We start from the raw sequence: 15730 nt of genomic DNA on the forward strand, positions 1-15730 counted from the left end.
ATATATATACTAATAAGGGGCCCAGGATGGGAAGTATATTTACCAGAATGAGGGATATATATATACCTGGATGTTCACCAGGATTGAGGACATATTTACCAGGAAGGAGCCCAAAATGGGTGACATATTGACATATTTACCAGGATGAGATATATATATATATATATATATATATATATATATATATCTCATCCTGGTAAATATGTCAATACATATGGATGGGTGACATATTTACCAGGATGGGGACATGTTTACCAGGAAGGGGCCCGGGATGGTTGACAATTGTACAGGATGGGGGACATTTCTACATAATGAAGGGGGCAATAATTTATTTATATAGGATTTAGAACTCTGCAAGGGCCCATACATCTGACCAACATGCACGGGGAGGTAGGTCGAAATTTTGCACCGGGGCCCATCAGACTCTAGTTACGCCCCTTCCCTCCACAGTCTCGGTTTGCGCTCCTTGAACAATGACAAACTGTACATTCAAGTGACCACGGCAGCCATTCACTAGCCACATTAGCGGTACTAGCAAGTTCTGCATGTGACGTCTGACGCCAGTGATTGCACACGTGCCGCTATGGTACATCACTGCTGTAATGGGGACCAGCAGAGCACTGGTGCTGGGGAGCCAAGTGATTAATATATTTTAAATAATCGTCTATGTAACATTTAGATTTTTTTTATCATAGGTAGCAAATCCTCATTCAGCATCCAGTGCCTGAAAAGACAAGGAAGCTGTGACGATATCCCCATCCCAGGGACGTATCACCAAAATGCACCGCCGTGCCGATCCAGAGTGAGTAGAGATTTTGCCTCCTTTCTCTGGGATCCTCCATATTTCACTCTCTTGCCCATTTCATCCTCTTGTCATATCTCTTACAGGTTTATGGAAATTCAGATTCTTGGCAAAGAAACAATTATCCACCTGGTGGTCCACACTCCTGGGCCAATCCCCCAAAACGTGGTCGCCTCCTCTACGCCCCGCTTATTTTGGTGGAGGAAGACAGCGCTATGCCTACTATCCCCTGCACTCACTGGTATAGAGAAGAAGAGGGCAAGGCCCCTTACTGCACCTACACCCAGCTGCATGTGCCCGGGCAGAGGCTGAAAGAAAAGCGAGGCAGCGCAGACAGCCTAGTGGAGGCGGTAAGTAGCCACGGAATTACTATTTTTAAAGGCCACAAAATTGAGGTAATTAAGGCTGCGTTCACACTGCCAGGGTACAGATCAAACCTATCTACACCCAACGGAGACAAAAGGCGTCACTCATTATTCTGTTTTGGGTCGGCATATGTCAGGGTTCCTGCGTTTGACACTCTAATGTCCGGATGATGTGCACCTACAAGACCTCCACGAAATATGCTTTTTGTTGTGTGAGGCTGCAACGCTCGCCACTGGGGATAAAACTATGGCGAGCTGAAGTGGACCTACTGGACCACAGGGAGACCCCGGGCCTACCCTTACTTGTGGTAGAGGACCGGGACTGTGGAAGCTGACCCCCAGGACAGGGGAAGACACAGAGCAGACAGGACTGAGTGTCAAGTGCGGACAGGGACCACCAGGGTGGCTCAAGGCAGACAGCACAGGCAGGAAAAGAATCGTCACTAACAAGGCAGATGGCACAGGCCGGACGGACAGGCAGAGTCTCTACCACTGGCAGGGCAGGACGAATAGGCAAAGTCACTAACAAGGCAGATGGCATGGCCAGGATGGACACAGTCACTAGTACCAACAGGGTAGGATGGACAGGAAGCAGATGCAGGCAGGACAGGACTGGAAACTAGGTGCCAACAGGCAGGACGGGCAGGCACCAGGTACAGGGCAGGACAGGTACAAGTGGGACAGAACAGGACCAGACGGAATGGGATAGGACGGTACGCAAAGGGTGACAACTGACTAGACAGAACTCAACTGACTAAACTGAGGGTGTTGAACAGGCACCTCCCCTAGTGGGAGTTTGCCTTAAATACTCAGTGCCTCTCAGTGATCGGCCCCTGGTCCTTTAAGAGAGGGGCATCGGCGCACACACACACTCCCTAGGAGCACTGCCGGAGGTCCTGTGATGCGCACACAGACTCCGGGAGGAGGAGGAACCATGAGGAGGAGAGGCAAGGACGCCGGACAGTTTGGAAGGACCCGGCCGCGGCGGTAAGTGGCAGCGCATACCTGCGGAGGGGAGAGCAAGGAGTGTAGGGATGCAGCATTACAGAGGCCTGGTGAGATTGTGAGATTGTGAGGGCCTTGTAAATGTGTGAGGCATTCAGCGTGCAGGTGTCGCGGGCGGAGGAGGGGACGCTGCGCTCACCCACTGCTTGGGTCCGGCCGCTGCTGCGGCTGCTCGGTGGCTCGAGCGGTGGGCTGGATCCCGGGGACTCGAGCGGCACTCCTTGCCCGTGAGTGAAAGGGGGTGGTTTGGTTTAGGGATATTGTCCGTGACGCCACCCACGGTTGTGGTGAGGTTGTGACACCACCGCTGCTCTGGACGGGGATCCCGGGAGCGATGACAGGGAGCAGTTTGGATGAATGCAAAGTCTCCGATAAAACAAACGGCTGGATGGACGGGTCCCACAGACGGCTGCGGTAGTTCTCCCGGTAGGTTGGCGGTGACTGCCTTTCCCTGCACCTGTGTTATGTTCACGGTTCCAATGGCTTCCCACCGGTAACCCGCTCCCCAGCTTGGATGGATGCTGAGGGAGCCCCTTTTGCCCGCAGTCTCTGGCCCTGGGAACTGTAGCCTTGGCGGTGACTGTGTTTCCCTTCACGGTTTGAGCTGTCGCCTTCAATCTGGTCTTGACTGCTGGGAAACCCCGGAGGTTCCCTTCGCTAACGGATTTGACCGGTTTTACGGCGACTGCTAGCCTGGTCGGGGTCCGTAGGCCCTGCCGAATGGTGCTGGCTTCTCTTCGCTCCCCGATCCAGTACCGGCGGGCCACCGCCCGTCCCCGGTCCTTACGGTTCACTTCAATCAGCCTCTCCTGCAGACGGTCACCACCGTCTGCCAACCTTGCTGTATGTGCCCGGGCCACGCACCCGGACACGGTCAGTCTCCTCTACTACCACTTCACTTCTCCAACTCCCTAACTGATCTGACTTCCTTTTCCCGCCTCCAGGACTGTGAACTCCTCGGTGGGTGGGGCCAACTGCCTGGCTCCACCCCCTGGTGTGGACATCAGCCCCTGGAGGGAGGCAACAAGGATTTGTGTTTGACTTCGGTGTGCCCAACCGGGGTGTGGGGTGTGTTGTTGCAGTACCTGTGACGTCCTGGCTTGTCCAGGGCGCCACACAGGTAGTAGAGTTCAGGAACAAGCACAATCACAGGACCCCGGTCCGAAATACACGCGGGATGAGGGTCCCATTTTTGGTCATATACAATAACATAGTAGCCTTCTCCATATGATGCAGAAGCTCACGTAAAAACTTATATATCACATGGTATACCTACAGCTGATGTGTTTCCATATACACATACATAAGTCATCCAGTCATCCGATAGCGGCCATGAGAGCGTCCTTTTGGCCTCCGCTAGGTTAGTATATACCTTTTTGAGACCCCATTGCTAAAATATAATAGTAGCCTTCTGTATACAATGCCAAGGATCCAGTAAAAACATATATACCACATGGTATAACCTACAGATGATTTGTTTCCATATACACCCCCCTACTAACCAGAATCCCACAATGTCTCTGCTATTTCATCCTTTTTCTCTGCTCGATTCCTAAAACTGAACATGGACAAAACAGAATTCATTGTCTTTCCTCCTCCTCACTCAACCCCCCCACCTGACATATCCATCAATGTCAATGGATGCTTACTTTCCCCAGTGCCATGTGCTCGCTGCCTGGGAGTAATTCTAGACTCTGATCTCTCTTTCAAGCCACACATCCAAGCCCTCTTCACCTCCAACTCAAAAACTTTCCTCGAACCGTACATTCCTTTCCCAAGAAGCTTCAAAAACCCTAGTACATGCCCTTATTATCTCCCGCCTGGATTATTGCAACCTCCTGCTCTGTGGCCTCCCTTCTAACAGTCTCGCACCCCTACAATCTATTCTAAACTATCTTGCCCGGCTAATCCACCTGTCCCCTCGCTACTCCCCGACCTCTCCTCTCTGCCAATCCCTTCACTGGCTTCCCATTGCCCAACGACTCCAGTTCAAAACACTAACCATGACATACAAAGCCATCCACAACCTGTCTCCTCCCTACATCTGTGATCTAGTCTCCCGGTACCTACCTGCACGCAACATCCGATCCTCACAAGATCTCCTTCTCCACTCCCCCCCGCATCTCCTCTTCCCACCATCGCATCCAAGATTTCTCCCGTGCCTCCCCCATACTCTGGAATGCTCTGCCACAGCACATCAGACTCTCGCCTACCTTGGCAAGCTTCAAAAGGAACCTGAAGAAAAAACTTCCGGTTCCGGTCCTGGCTGAGGTGGACGCTTGAGGGAGAAACTCCCGCCACCCCCTGGAAGAATCAGTCGGAGAGAAGCCCCCCGCAGCTGTGCAAGCGGCGAAAACCACACAGACGGGAAGCGGAGACCAGCGGCGATGGATAGGTACCTTCTAAGGAGCGCTGGTGGCGGCGAGGGAGCCGGGAGAAGCGGTGACGCTGCTGACACGAACGAGGTGGAAGCTGCGAACATGGCGCCGGAGTGCCTGTCGGGGGCGGAGTCAGCGGTGCAGGGGAGCGCGGCGATGGATGTAAGCCGGAGCGGCAGAGCAACGGAGGACACAGCCGAGGAGGCAGGGGGAAGCGGAGCTGGAGGGGGATGGCTACAGGGGTCAGAGGAGGGCGGCTCGCAGTGGGAGGATGAGGGAGATGTGGGGGGAGAGTTGAGAGAGGGAGGGCCTGCTGAGACGGGGGGGGGGGTGATGGAGGAGTGAGAGGGCCAACGGAGTGTACAGGCCGACAGAGGAGAGAGAGCGGGGGTAAACGGGGACAACCACATTACAGGAGGAGCACATCCTCTGGCATCCCTGGTAAAGGAAGCAAGAAGCAGCAGGATTCACTGCCACCTCAATCCCATCAGTCACCAGAGGGAGGCAGAGGCTCAGCACAACCAAGAAGGCCTAGGAAACCAGCACCACCTGCTGGCCAAAGCAAGCAAATACAAGAGTTCCATGTGGACTATAAAAAACTGGCAATAGAAGTGACATCTCATCTGTCTAAGGAAATAAAAACAGCCATAGAGACAGCAATACAAACTTCACTAGCCGCCATGCAGAAGCAATTGACGGACCATTCTGACAGGCTGACAGAAACAGAGCAGAGAATCTCTAACTCTGAGGAGGCAATCTTGACCATGCAAGAGCAAATAGCAACTCTAATACAATCCAACGAGCACCTGAAAGCCAAGGCAGAGGACCTAGAAAACAGGTCGAGACGAAACAATCTCCGCATTGTGGGGCTGCCAGAAACGGTGTCTCTGGGGCAGCTAGACAACATCTGCGAAGCGGAACTACCACAGGCGTTGGGTATAAAAGCAAAATTTAGAGTGGAAAGAGCCCACAGAGTGGGACCATCGAGGCAACAGGAGGTGAACAAAGGAAATGGACAAAATACAAATACAAACGGTAAATCCCCTCCAAGAGCCAGACAGGTGATAGTCAAGTACCTAGACTACAAACACAAAGAAGAAATATTGAAGGCTTTTAGAGCACGCAAACGGCCTCTACAATACCAAGGAAACAGACTTGATTTTTGGGGACTATTCCGTTGATGTATCCAAGCGGAGGAAGGATTTCAGTAAACTGTGCACATTCCTGTACAACAAAAGAGTAAAATGCCAACTACTCTACCCAGCCATATTGAAGGTCAGGAACTCCAATGGCTCATTCTCGTATTACAAAGACCACAAGGAGGCGGAAGACATCCTTATGTCAGAACATGACGGAGGAGGACCGGAGGAACGGGAGGGGAGATTTAAAGAGGGAGGAACTTACAGAGGAGGATCCCCTTCAGGTACAGGAAGAGAGGGCGGACTACACGACAGACAATCGCAATCACAACCTGAGACCAGCGGACAGGGGAATCGGAGCCCAACTCAGCAACCCAGTCCCAGACCGGGCACCAGGGAGAAGCGCTCTTGAGAGCCACCAAGACATGTGATGACTCTTGAACTTATTTCTATTGGCTCTTAATCGTTCCCCTCGACCAGAGGGGGAGATCGGGACGGGGGGGGGGGGGTCGATGTGGGGGGGTCGGGGGGAGAGAGGACCAATCGCATTTCTTATCTTCGGTGACAGCGGAGAGGGGAGGATGAGAGGCTCCTCTCCTCCCTCCCCTCTTTCTTATTCTTTCTCTTCTCCTTCTCCCTCCTTTTCCCCTCCTGCTTCTCCTGCTCTCTCTGCCTCTTCTCCTCCCCCTGTTTCTCTCTCCCTTCTCCCTCTCCTGTGTCTCCTCCTTCTCCTCTTTCTCCTTCTTCTCCTCTCTTCTCTTCTGTTCTCTCTTCTCTTTCCTCTCTTTCCCCTCTCTCTTTTCTTTCCTCCTTTTCCCCTCTCTATTTTCCCTCTTCCCTCTCTTCTCCTCCTTTTTTTTTTTTTTTTTTTTTTTTTTTTTTTTTCTCTCTCTCTCTCTCTCTCTCTCTGACCTTCCTCCTCCACTCTCTCTCTTTTCTCTTTCCCGCTCTGCTTCTCTTTTTTTGGACTGCTTTTCAGACCCTAGTACAGTGGATCCGAACGGGTTGAAAGGATGGTCCCACAAAACCAGGACTTTTTCAACAGACGAACTCTCGCTAAGGTCATATTTTATACGACATAATGTGTTAATCCTTGCTTAATACTTAAGGCCGTTGTATTTTGTCGGGGGGATAAAACTTAGAATTTGCGCATCAGGGGGGTGACTAGGGAGACTCATATTTAGGCCAGGAAGAAGGGAAGTCACTAACATGGCAAAAAGAGCCGAAAGTCCTTTTAAAGGGATAACCTGTTCTAATGTTGTAGGATTCATAATTTTTATATGTTGTATAAGGGTTCATTTACAAGTTAGGGAAAAGAAATGTCATTCTGGTAGAGTCACTTGTGAAGGCAGGGTTGATAGTCACATTTTTCTTTCAGTCGAGGTCTTGAAGGGTAATATCGATAAGAGCAATTTATTTGGACAGTCATGGTGCAGCTGACAACGTGGAATGTTAAGGGTCTAAGATCACCCAACAAGCGGGCAATGATACTAAGACACTTGAAAAGATTAAAAACTGATATTGCTTTATTACAAGAAACACACCTGGGGAAGGAAGATTTTTTCCGCATGAAGAAATACTGGGTGGGTTCAGTTTATGGGGCAGCGGCAGTGGGAAGGAAGGCGGGCACAATGATTTTGATAAACAAACAGCTTAGTCATGAGGTAGTGGCTCAGGAGGAGGATGCTCAAGGAAGATGGCAACATCTAACAATTACTAGTCCAGCGGGAACACTCAGTATATATAATATCTATGGCCCAAACTCGAAGCAGAAACAGTTCCATGACGCAATAAAAACCATAATTCTTTCAGACAAGGAACCTAACATCATAGTGGCGGGGGATTTCAATGCAGTGCCAGACTCAGAGGAAGATAGAAGTAAGGGAGAGGGTGAGTTGAGTCATGGGGACAAGGGCTCAGCCTATGGAGAGGTTTCATTGGAGGATATAGGCTTGAAAGATATATGGAGGTTAACCCACCCACATCACAGAGAATACACGCATTTCTCTCACCCGCATAACAGCTGGTCTCGTCTAGATCAGATTTGGCTGTCTTTGGAGCTGACGAATGGCGTGCGAAACTGCATGATTGAGAACATGGTGATCTCGGACCACAGTCCGGTGAGAGTGGACCTTAGGGAGAAATTCAAGAGAGGATCAGACATTATCTGGAGATTCCCGTCGTTCCTCCTCAGACAGGATAACTTCCATAAAATAATAAAAGAATGGTGGGAAGAGTACTCAGAAAATAACAAGGAGCATAGGGCGACTCCAATATTATTCTGGGAGGCGGCGAAAGCGGTCTTGAGAGGACGTTTGGTGGGGTATGCGGCCATGATCAAACGAAAGACGAACGCGAAATACAACTCTCACAGCGAGGCAGTGCGACTGGCATACACTAATTATCTGACAGTGAGATCGGTCACGGCAAAAGATAGGTGGGTGGCAGCCAAGAGAGACTTTGATGAGTGGGCAAAAAAAAGGAACAGTTATTTTGGTCATATAAAGAGGCCGATTTACATAGATTTGGGAATAAGGCGGGGAGGATGCTGGCAAATTTAGCAAGGGGTAACAGAAAGATGACGGTAATTTCAAAATTGAAAACAAAGGGTGGGGAGGTGACCTCGGACCCCAAGGAAATTAATAAGGCTCTGGGGGACTATTACAGAAAGTTATACGGGCCAGGACATAACGACATGACTGATGAGGCGGAGTGGCTAAGGCAAGCCCAACTACCCAACTTAACGGAGGCAGAACTGGAAATCTTAAACGCAGATATTACAGAGGAAGAGGTTGCAAAAACAATCGGGGAACTTAGCACTAACAAGGCTCCAGGACCTGATGGTTTCAATAGCGAATTCTATAAAGCCCTCAGGGAACAGATTTCCCCGGACTTAACTTCAGTTTTTAATGCGATCTTGGGGGGAATGGAAATTCCTAAAAACGCCAATATAGCATACATTAAACTAATACCTAAGGGCTCCAAGGACCTGGACGACCCTTCGAGTTATAGGCCCATTTCGCTCATCAACCAGGACTTAAAAATAATGTCTAAAATCATGGCTGATAGATTGGCTACGGTCCTGCCTAGATTAATTTCAGAACATCAGGTAGGGTTTATAAAAGGGAGAAGTGCGGTGACCAACATTAGGAGGACTATTCTAGTGGTTGATGCGGTTAGACTGGGGCGCACGAAGGGGAGGGCAAGCCCAGCGTTAGTCACACTAGACGCTGAAAAAGCGTTCGACAATGTCAACTGGATCTGGCTAGATAAGGTGATGGAGGCCGTGGGGATATTAGGTAAGATGAGACTCTATATTAACAGCTTATATGCTAACTCGGGAGCAAGGATCCACACCCCGGGCTTTCTGTCAGATGTGTTCCCCCTGATGAAAGGGACGAGACAGGGATGCCCGCTATCCCCCCTATTATTTAACCTGGCAATTGAACCCCTATCAAGAGTGCTGCAGGGCCATAGCAGTTTCAAAGGGATCAACATAAGGGGAACAGAAATGAAGTTAGCGCTTTTTGCTGATGACGTGATTCTATATATGGGGGACCCTGAGGCGGACTTGCCCCGGACACTTAGCATGATAGAAAAATTTGGCGCCTTTTCAGGTTTTAAATTAAACAAAAAGAAATGTGAACTGTTATTCCTACACGGGGACCAAGGGCCAACCAGGGGCATCTTAAATGAGGGGCATGTAAGTGGAATCCCAGTAGCACAAACATCAGTCAAGTACCTGGGAGTGCACATAGGGAGGACGGCGCAGGCAATTTATAAAATGAATTTTGGTCCACTGATCAGAAAAATCATAACTCAGCTGAAGGGCTGGAAGGGATTACCCCTGCCATTATTGGCAAGGTGCCATCTCATAAAAATGATGAGCTTCCCCAGGCTGCTGTACCCCTTTCAGACCATCCCGTTATTGTTAACATTAAAGGATGTCAGCAGACTCAATTCAGCGTATGCGGATTTTATCTGGAGGGGAAGGAAACCCAGGATAAAGCTGCGTACACTGATGAAGTCAGTGGAGGAGGGAGGGATAAATTTCCCGGATGTCAGAGGGTACAACATAGTGTGTATCATGAGACACGTGATTGACTGGCTGAGAGGCACGAGCAGACATTCAGATTATGGTACGGAACTTAAATATGTAGAACCATGGGATCTAACGTCTATTCTCCATTCCCCGCTGTCCAAGGTCGAAGGTCACATAAAAAACTCAGTTATACTCAGAGACACTATGTTGACCTGGAGATTGGTAAGACGGAAGCTTGGTCTTTCATGGAAGGTATCAAAATACCTGAATCCTTGGGCATCACCAGGCTTCCCCCAGGGGAGGGAGAATAAACTGTTCCTCAAATGGAAAGAGAGGGGTATTAAGAGAACGATAGATATTATGAATGTGGAAGAGAGAAGATGGATGACAGGTCGGGAAGTGCTCGATAAGTACAATCTGAACGGCTGCCACATTATCCAATACGAACAATTGAAGCATGGAATACTGAGAGAGCTTGGTGAGATTGGAAGGGAACTGAATAAAAGTATGATTGATGAGCTTATGGAGGACAATGTAACAAATTTAAATGTCTCTCGAATCTACCGAATATTTAGAGGTGTGCTGATATCCCGGGAAGATAGTCGGACACTCTTAGCATGGAAAAAACAAATGAAAGGTCAAGAAGTGGTGGAGGACATACTGAAAGGATGGGTCCAGATGCGAAAACAAGTCACCAATGAGAGCTGGAGAGACACTCAATTTAGGATACTGCACAGGGCTGTTTGGGGTTTCAACATTCCGAGCAGAGAGACACGGTGCCCTAAATGCCACACAGAAAAAACAGACATGCTACATGGTTTGTGGGAGTGCAGGACGATAAAGAGGTTCTGGAACCAAGTCAGAACATTAGTCCAGACAACATGGAGAATTTCCTGTAAATCAGAGCTAATGGTGTGGATTTTCCACTTCTTTGAGGGTGGAGTCAGAGGGGGACTAAACAACCAGGACAAAAAGGCATTTGCAATCATACACGACGTAGCCATGATAGCCAAAAGATGCATTTTAAGGCACTGGATACAGGAGGAGGCCCCATCCACAGGGGAAGTCATTGGTGAGTTACACAATCTTCTGAGGATGGAGAGATTAGAAGCAGAAAGGGACAGAGACAATAAGACAACCAAGTTTTTCAGGAGATGGAAAACTTTCATCGAAATTTACTGCAAACAGGAAGAAATAAATCATCTAGTGACACCTTTCAGGCAAACGGAGTGGTACCTTCTGAATGACATACAGGGTAGCTTGGGAAAACTGAGGATTGTTTAACGGGGAATAAGGTGAAGGTCAGGGGTAAGAGGATATGACACTTTCAAGACTCGACATCGACACCAGAAATTGCAAAGAATGACATTGGGGCTCGAGGGTTTGTTATGACATGTTATGTTTGGTTTCTCCTATCTTGATTTATTTTATATCAATGTAATCTGAAGATGGACTTGAGATAGAAAGGGGGATTTTACCCTCCTCTTTGACATATTCGGACAGTTCAAAGTTTGTCTATTGCAAATCATACACTTTTTTGATGCGATATTGTATAAAAATTTTGTAAAATCAATAAAAAATGTTTGGGAAAACAAAAGGAACCTGAAGACCCACCTCTTCCGACAAGCCTACAGCCTGCCGTAACCCTCAGTCTGATACAGCGCCGCACAATCAGCTCTACCCTCACCTACTGTATCCTCACCTATCCCTTGTAGACTGTGAGCCCTCGCGGGCAGGGACCTCTATCCTCCTGTACCTGTCTGTGTCTTGTATTGTTTATGATTATTGTACTTGTCCCTATTATGTACACCCCTTTCACATGTAAAGCGCCATGGAATTGTTGGCGCTATAATAATAAATAATAATAATAATACACAGAAAAAGCTCCTAACATTCATAAGTCATCCAGTCATCCAATAGAGGTCAAGAAAGTGTCCTTGACCTCTGCTAGATTAGTATATACCTTTTTGAGACCCCATAGCTAAAATATATTCTTGTTTTATGCATTTTTTTTACAAACAATGAGTAATTTTTACCTCTGTATGCCTCCACAGCGGCGTACGTCTTAGGTAGCCGTTGAAGATTTAGATCTGATGTATACCGGCAACGCATCCATGGCACAATATAACATTGTGAACACCCGCCATGTGATCTATAAAGGTACAAAAAAAAAGTACTGGCAGATTTTACATATATTGTTTTCTCTTCCATAGGTTTTGATATCTGAGGGTCTGGGCCTCTACGCACGAGACCCCAAGTTTGTCGCTTTCGCCAAACGTGAGATTGCGGACGCGTGTCACATGACCATCGACGAGATGGAGAGCGCGGCCAGCGACCTTCTCAGCCAGAGTCGAAAAAACAGCTGGAGTGGAGGAAAACCCAACGGAGAGGACATGCTGGGACAGGGGCTGTTTTACAGCGACGAGGAATCGGTGCACTGTAGGGACGAGGAGGAGCTGAGGGACGAGATGGCGTGCGTGTCCTCATTCTGAGGCTCTATTCCTTCTGAGAGGGAGAATAACCAAAAACGACTTTATTGCTACATCCAATATGGACGCCTGATGGTTGTGGTTCTTTCTAAGGCGATAACTCTGTAAATGTAGAAGGCAGAGGAGCATACATGGTTCGAGGCTGCTCCAAGCCTCAAGGAAGGGTATAATGTCTATCCTCACAGGACAAAAGTATATGCCACAAATACTCAACTGCTTTGCTCCTATATATTTTTTTTTTTTAGCAAAAACTCAAATTTATGACCTATGAACAGTGCACCTATGACAACTCTTCTGCTCCTGTGGCCTAGATACATAACAGTACCTTGGTAACCTTGAAGACCATCTCTATCAATACTCACATCCTAAAAGTGGCTATTAAAGGGTTATTCTCACTTTTTAATAAGTGATAATTTTCTGATAGGGCTTGCAGATACAAATAATTTTGTAATTTACTGCTTGTTAAAATTTTTAGCCATTCTTGAGATATTACCATTTTTTTTTGTTTACATCTCGTTGCCTTGGAGACCGACCACCGCTGCCAGACAGCAGAACACGAGGAGCAGCGTTTACAAACTCTTTTCTATTGCGCTATTTTGCAGCTGGCCAGGACCGTGCTGTTACCTCCTATTCCCGCGCAGTGCTTACAAAGCTAAACAGCAGCAGTGGTCGGTATCGTAGAAAATATTAATAACTCGAGAACCGCTGCAAATTTTTAGAAGCAGTAAATTGCAAAAATGCATATTTTTGCAAGTCCTATCAGACAATATCCATCTATGAAAATGGGAATAACCCTTTAAATGAAGCCAGGAAGCCACATTAGAAACTGTTGAAGTAATTCTCACTACAAGTACAAGTTTCTGGGATTCATTGTACGGCGCTGGTGACAATCAATGAAATACACAGGAATCAGATTTCCAAAGCTCCCCAAATTATTATAATGAGCATCGCCTCTTTTATAGTCCTCAGATATATAGATGGACAATATCCATGTATGAAAATGGGAATAGCCCTTTAAATGAAGCCACATTATAAACTGTTGAAGTAATTCTCACTACAATTAAATGTTTCTGGGATTCATTGAGAACTAAAGAAATACACAGGCATGTGATTTCCACACCTCTTCAAATCATTTTAAAGAGGATCACCTCTTTTATAGTCCTCAGATATATAGATGGACAATATCCATGAAAATGGGAATAACCCTTTAAATGAAGACACATTAGAAACTGTTGAAGTAATTCTCACTTCAATTAAAAGTTTCGGGGATTCATTGAGAAATAAAGAAATACACAGGCATGTGATTTCCAAAGCTCTCCAAATTATTATAATGAGCATCGCCTCTTTTATAGTGCTCAGATATATAGATGGAAAATACAAAAATGTAGGTGTTTCTTACATGATAGCAAATAGCAGAATACATAACGGCATAGTAAATGCAGACACTCCCAGCATCCACCCAGTTTAGCCAAACCCGCCCAAGCAAATCTTTGTCTACAAAGTGGACTCTCATCCCCTATAAATAGGTTTGCAGATTGTTAACTCCTTCCTTACGTTAACAATACATATTAATTAAACCCACTAATATGTAAAGGGCCTTCAGGCTTCCCCTACAGCAGAGGTCAGAGGATATGGCTCTGTCTCTTGGATTTTAACTACCTGATCCTTTTGTTCTTGATACAATAAGCTACCACTAGAGGTGTCTAGAAAACAAACTTAAAGGGGATGTCTAGTGAAAACAAGTTATCACCTATCCAGAGAACTCCCTCTGTCAACAGAAAGGGTCACTTTTATTCGCATTAGAGTGGAGCAGCGGTGTGCAGTCATTGCCTATAGGCTTGCTGCGAGCTGCGTTTTGCTTTTACCAGCAGCCCCAAAGTGGTCGGACCCCCACCAATCAGTAATATATCGCCTATCCCTTTAAGCTGCCCATAGATTTCACATAACTAACAGCCAAATGCTTCCAACCCCATCTTCCCCCATGCATATGCACGCTCATTTCAGGTGAGTGTGCATGTTGTCAGTTTGAATATTTGATCTCAGACACCTTTTTCTCCTTATACCCCAATAACTAAAGGATAAGCCTACTGAATTAAGCTGAATTAGCATTTTGGGGGCATTTCAGGAACCCCCTGTACACATTAGATGGTAGGACGATTCCGCTGAAATTGGCACATCCTCATACTGAGAACACATACCTGTTCGCGTGTATGGCCAGCGTTAACATTAACAAGGATGATAGTTTGAATCCAAATAATGTCCCTATGACAACACTGAACCGTCAGGATACAGGGATGGAAGAGTTGTCATAGGAAATTTACCTAGATCCTGTCTAAATGCCATTAAACCAATGCATTTGGTGATCTTTTGGGGGGTCTTCTTTTAGGATCATGTGTTGGTAATTAAACGCTCCACTTTTAGGTCCATAATGTTTGTGGAACCGTGGCCTAATCTTCCACGGCCTGTATTTCGTGAGGATCTAAAAGGGCTGATACGCAGGATTTAGATTTTTGTTTCTCTTTTCTTTGCACTCCTACAAATAGTAACACAGATAACATATAGGTAAAATGATAAAATGAGGATGTGGGATTAGTCGTTGGTACTTGCCCCGATAGTTGGGGGGCAGATAGGAAGATATTTTGTGTTTTTTGGGGGACGTTCGGGTATATTTATTCATTCACTTTCAGGATTAGCAAAGTTCTCCGCGCAGGATTTAGGCTCCCTCCAAGTTTTCTTTTTGGAGTAATGTCGCCAATAGAAATATTTAACACTATCGGATCTTATGAAGACGTAAAAAGAAAGAAAAGTCTATCTGTGTGGGGTTTTTGTTTTTTACCTTTTTAAGTGTAAATAGGGCTTTTCACTTGAAAAATTAAATAAATATTGTTTTTTATTTATTGAGCATTTATTAAAACTTAAAAAAATGGGGTTTTTTTCAGCCTATATTTCTGGGAGAGACACACAGAGCTCACATCCAGCCTATATTACTGGGAGAGACACACAGAGCGCACATCCAGCCTATATTCCTGGGAGAGACACACAGAGCTCACATCCAGTCTATATTACTGGGAAAGACACACAGACCTCACATCCAGCCTATATTACTGGGAGAGACACACAGAGCTCACATCCAGCCTATATTACTGGGAGAGACACACAGAGCTCACATCCAGCCTATATTACTGGGAGAGACACACAGAGCTCACATCCAGCCTATATTACTGGGAGAGACACACAGAGCTCACATCCGGCCTATATTACTGGGAGAGACACACAGAGCTCACATCCGGCCTATATTACTGGGAGAGACACACAGAGCTCATATCCAGCCTATATTACTGGGAGAGACACACAGACCTCACATCCAGCCTATATTACTGGGAGAGACACACAGAGCTCACATCCGGCCTATATTACTGGGAGAGACACACAGACCTCACATCGAGCCTATATTACTGGGAGAGTCACACAGAGCTCACATCCAGCCTATATTACTGGGAGAGACACACA

General features: G+C 46.9%; 1 protein-coding gene across 1 annotated transcript in view; it reads left to right on the top strand.

The window, feature by feature from the left end:
- The window catches only part of CACNA1F (calcium voltage-gated channel subunit alpha1 F), a 143767-nt gene extending 128696 nt beyond the window's left edge, over positions 1 to 15071 (top strand). Inside the window, exons 45-47 of the mRNA XM_075324283.1 lie at positions 696 to 802; positions 889 to 1152; positions 11945 to 15071. Coding sequence (XP_075180398.1) covers positions 696 to 802; positions 889 to 1152; positions 11945 to 12223 — 650 coding nt within the window. The 3' untranslated portion in view covers positions 12224 to 15071. The remainder of the gene's footprint in view (positions 1 to 695; positions 803 to 888; positions 1153 to 11944) is intronic.
- Positions 15072 to 15730: the final 659 nt, after the last annotated feature.

The sequence above is a fragment of the Anomaloglossus baeobatrachus genome, chromosome 9 (genome assembly GCF_048569485.1).
Source record: "Anomaloglossus baeobatrachus isolate aAnoBae1 chromosome 9, aAnoBae1.hap1, whole genome shotgun sequence".
NCBI classification, from domain to species: Eukaryota; Metazoa; Chordata; class Amphibia; order Anura; family Aromobatidae; genus Anomaloglossus; species Anomaloglossus baeobatrachus.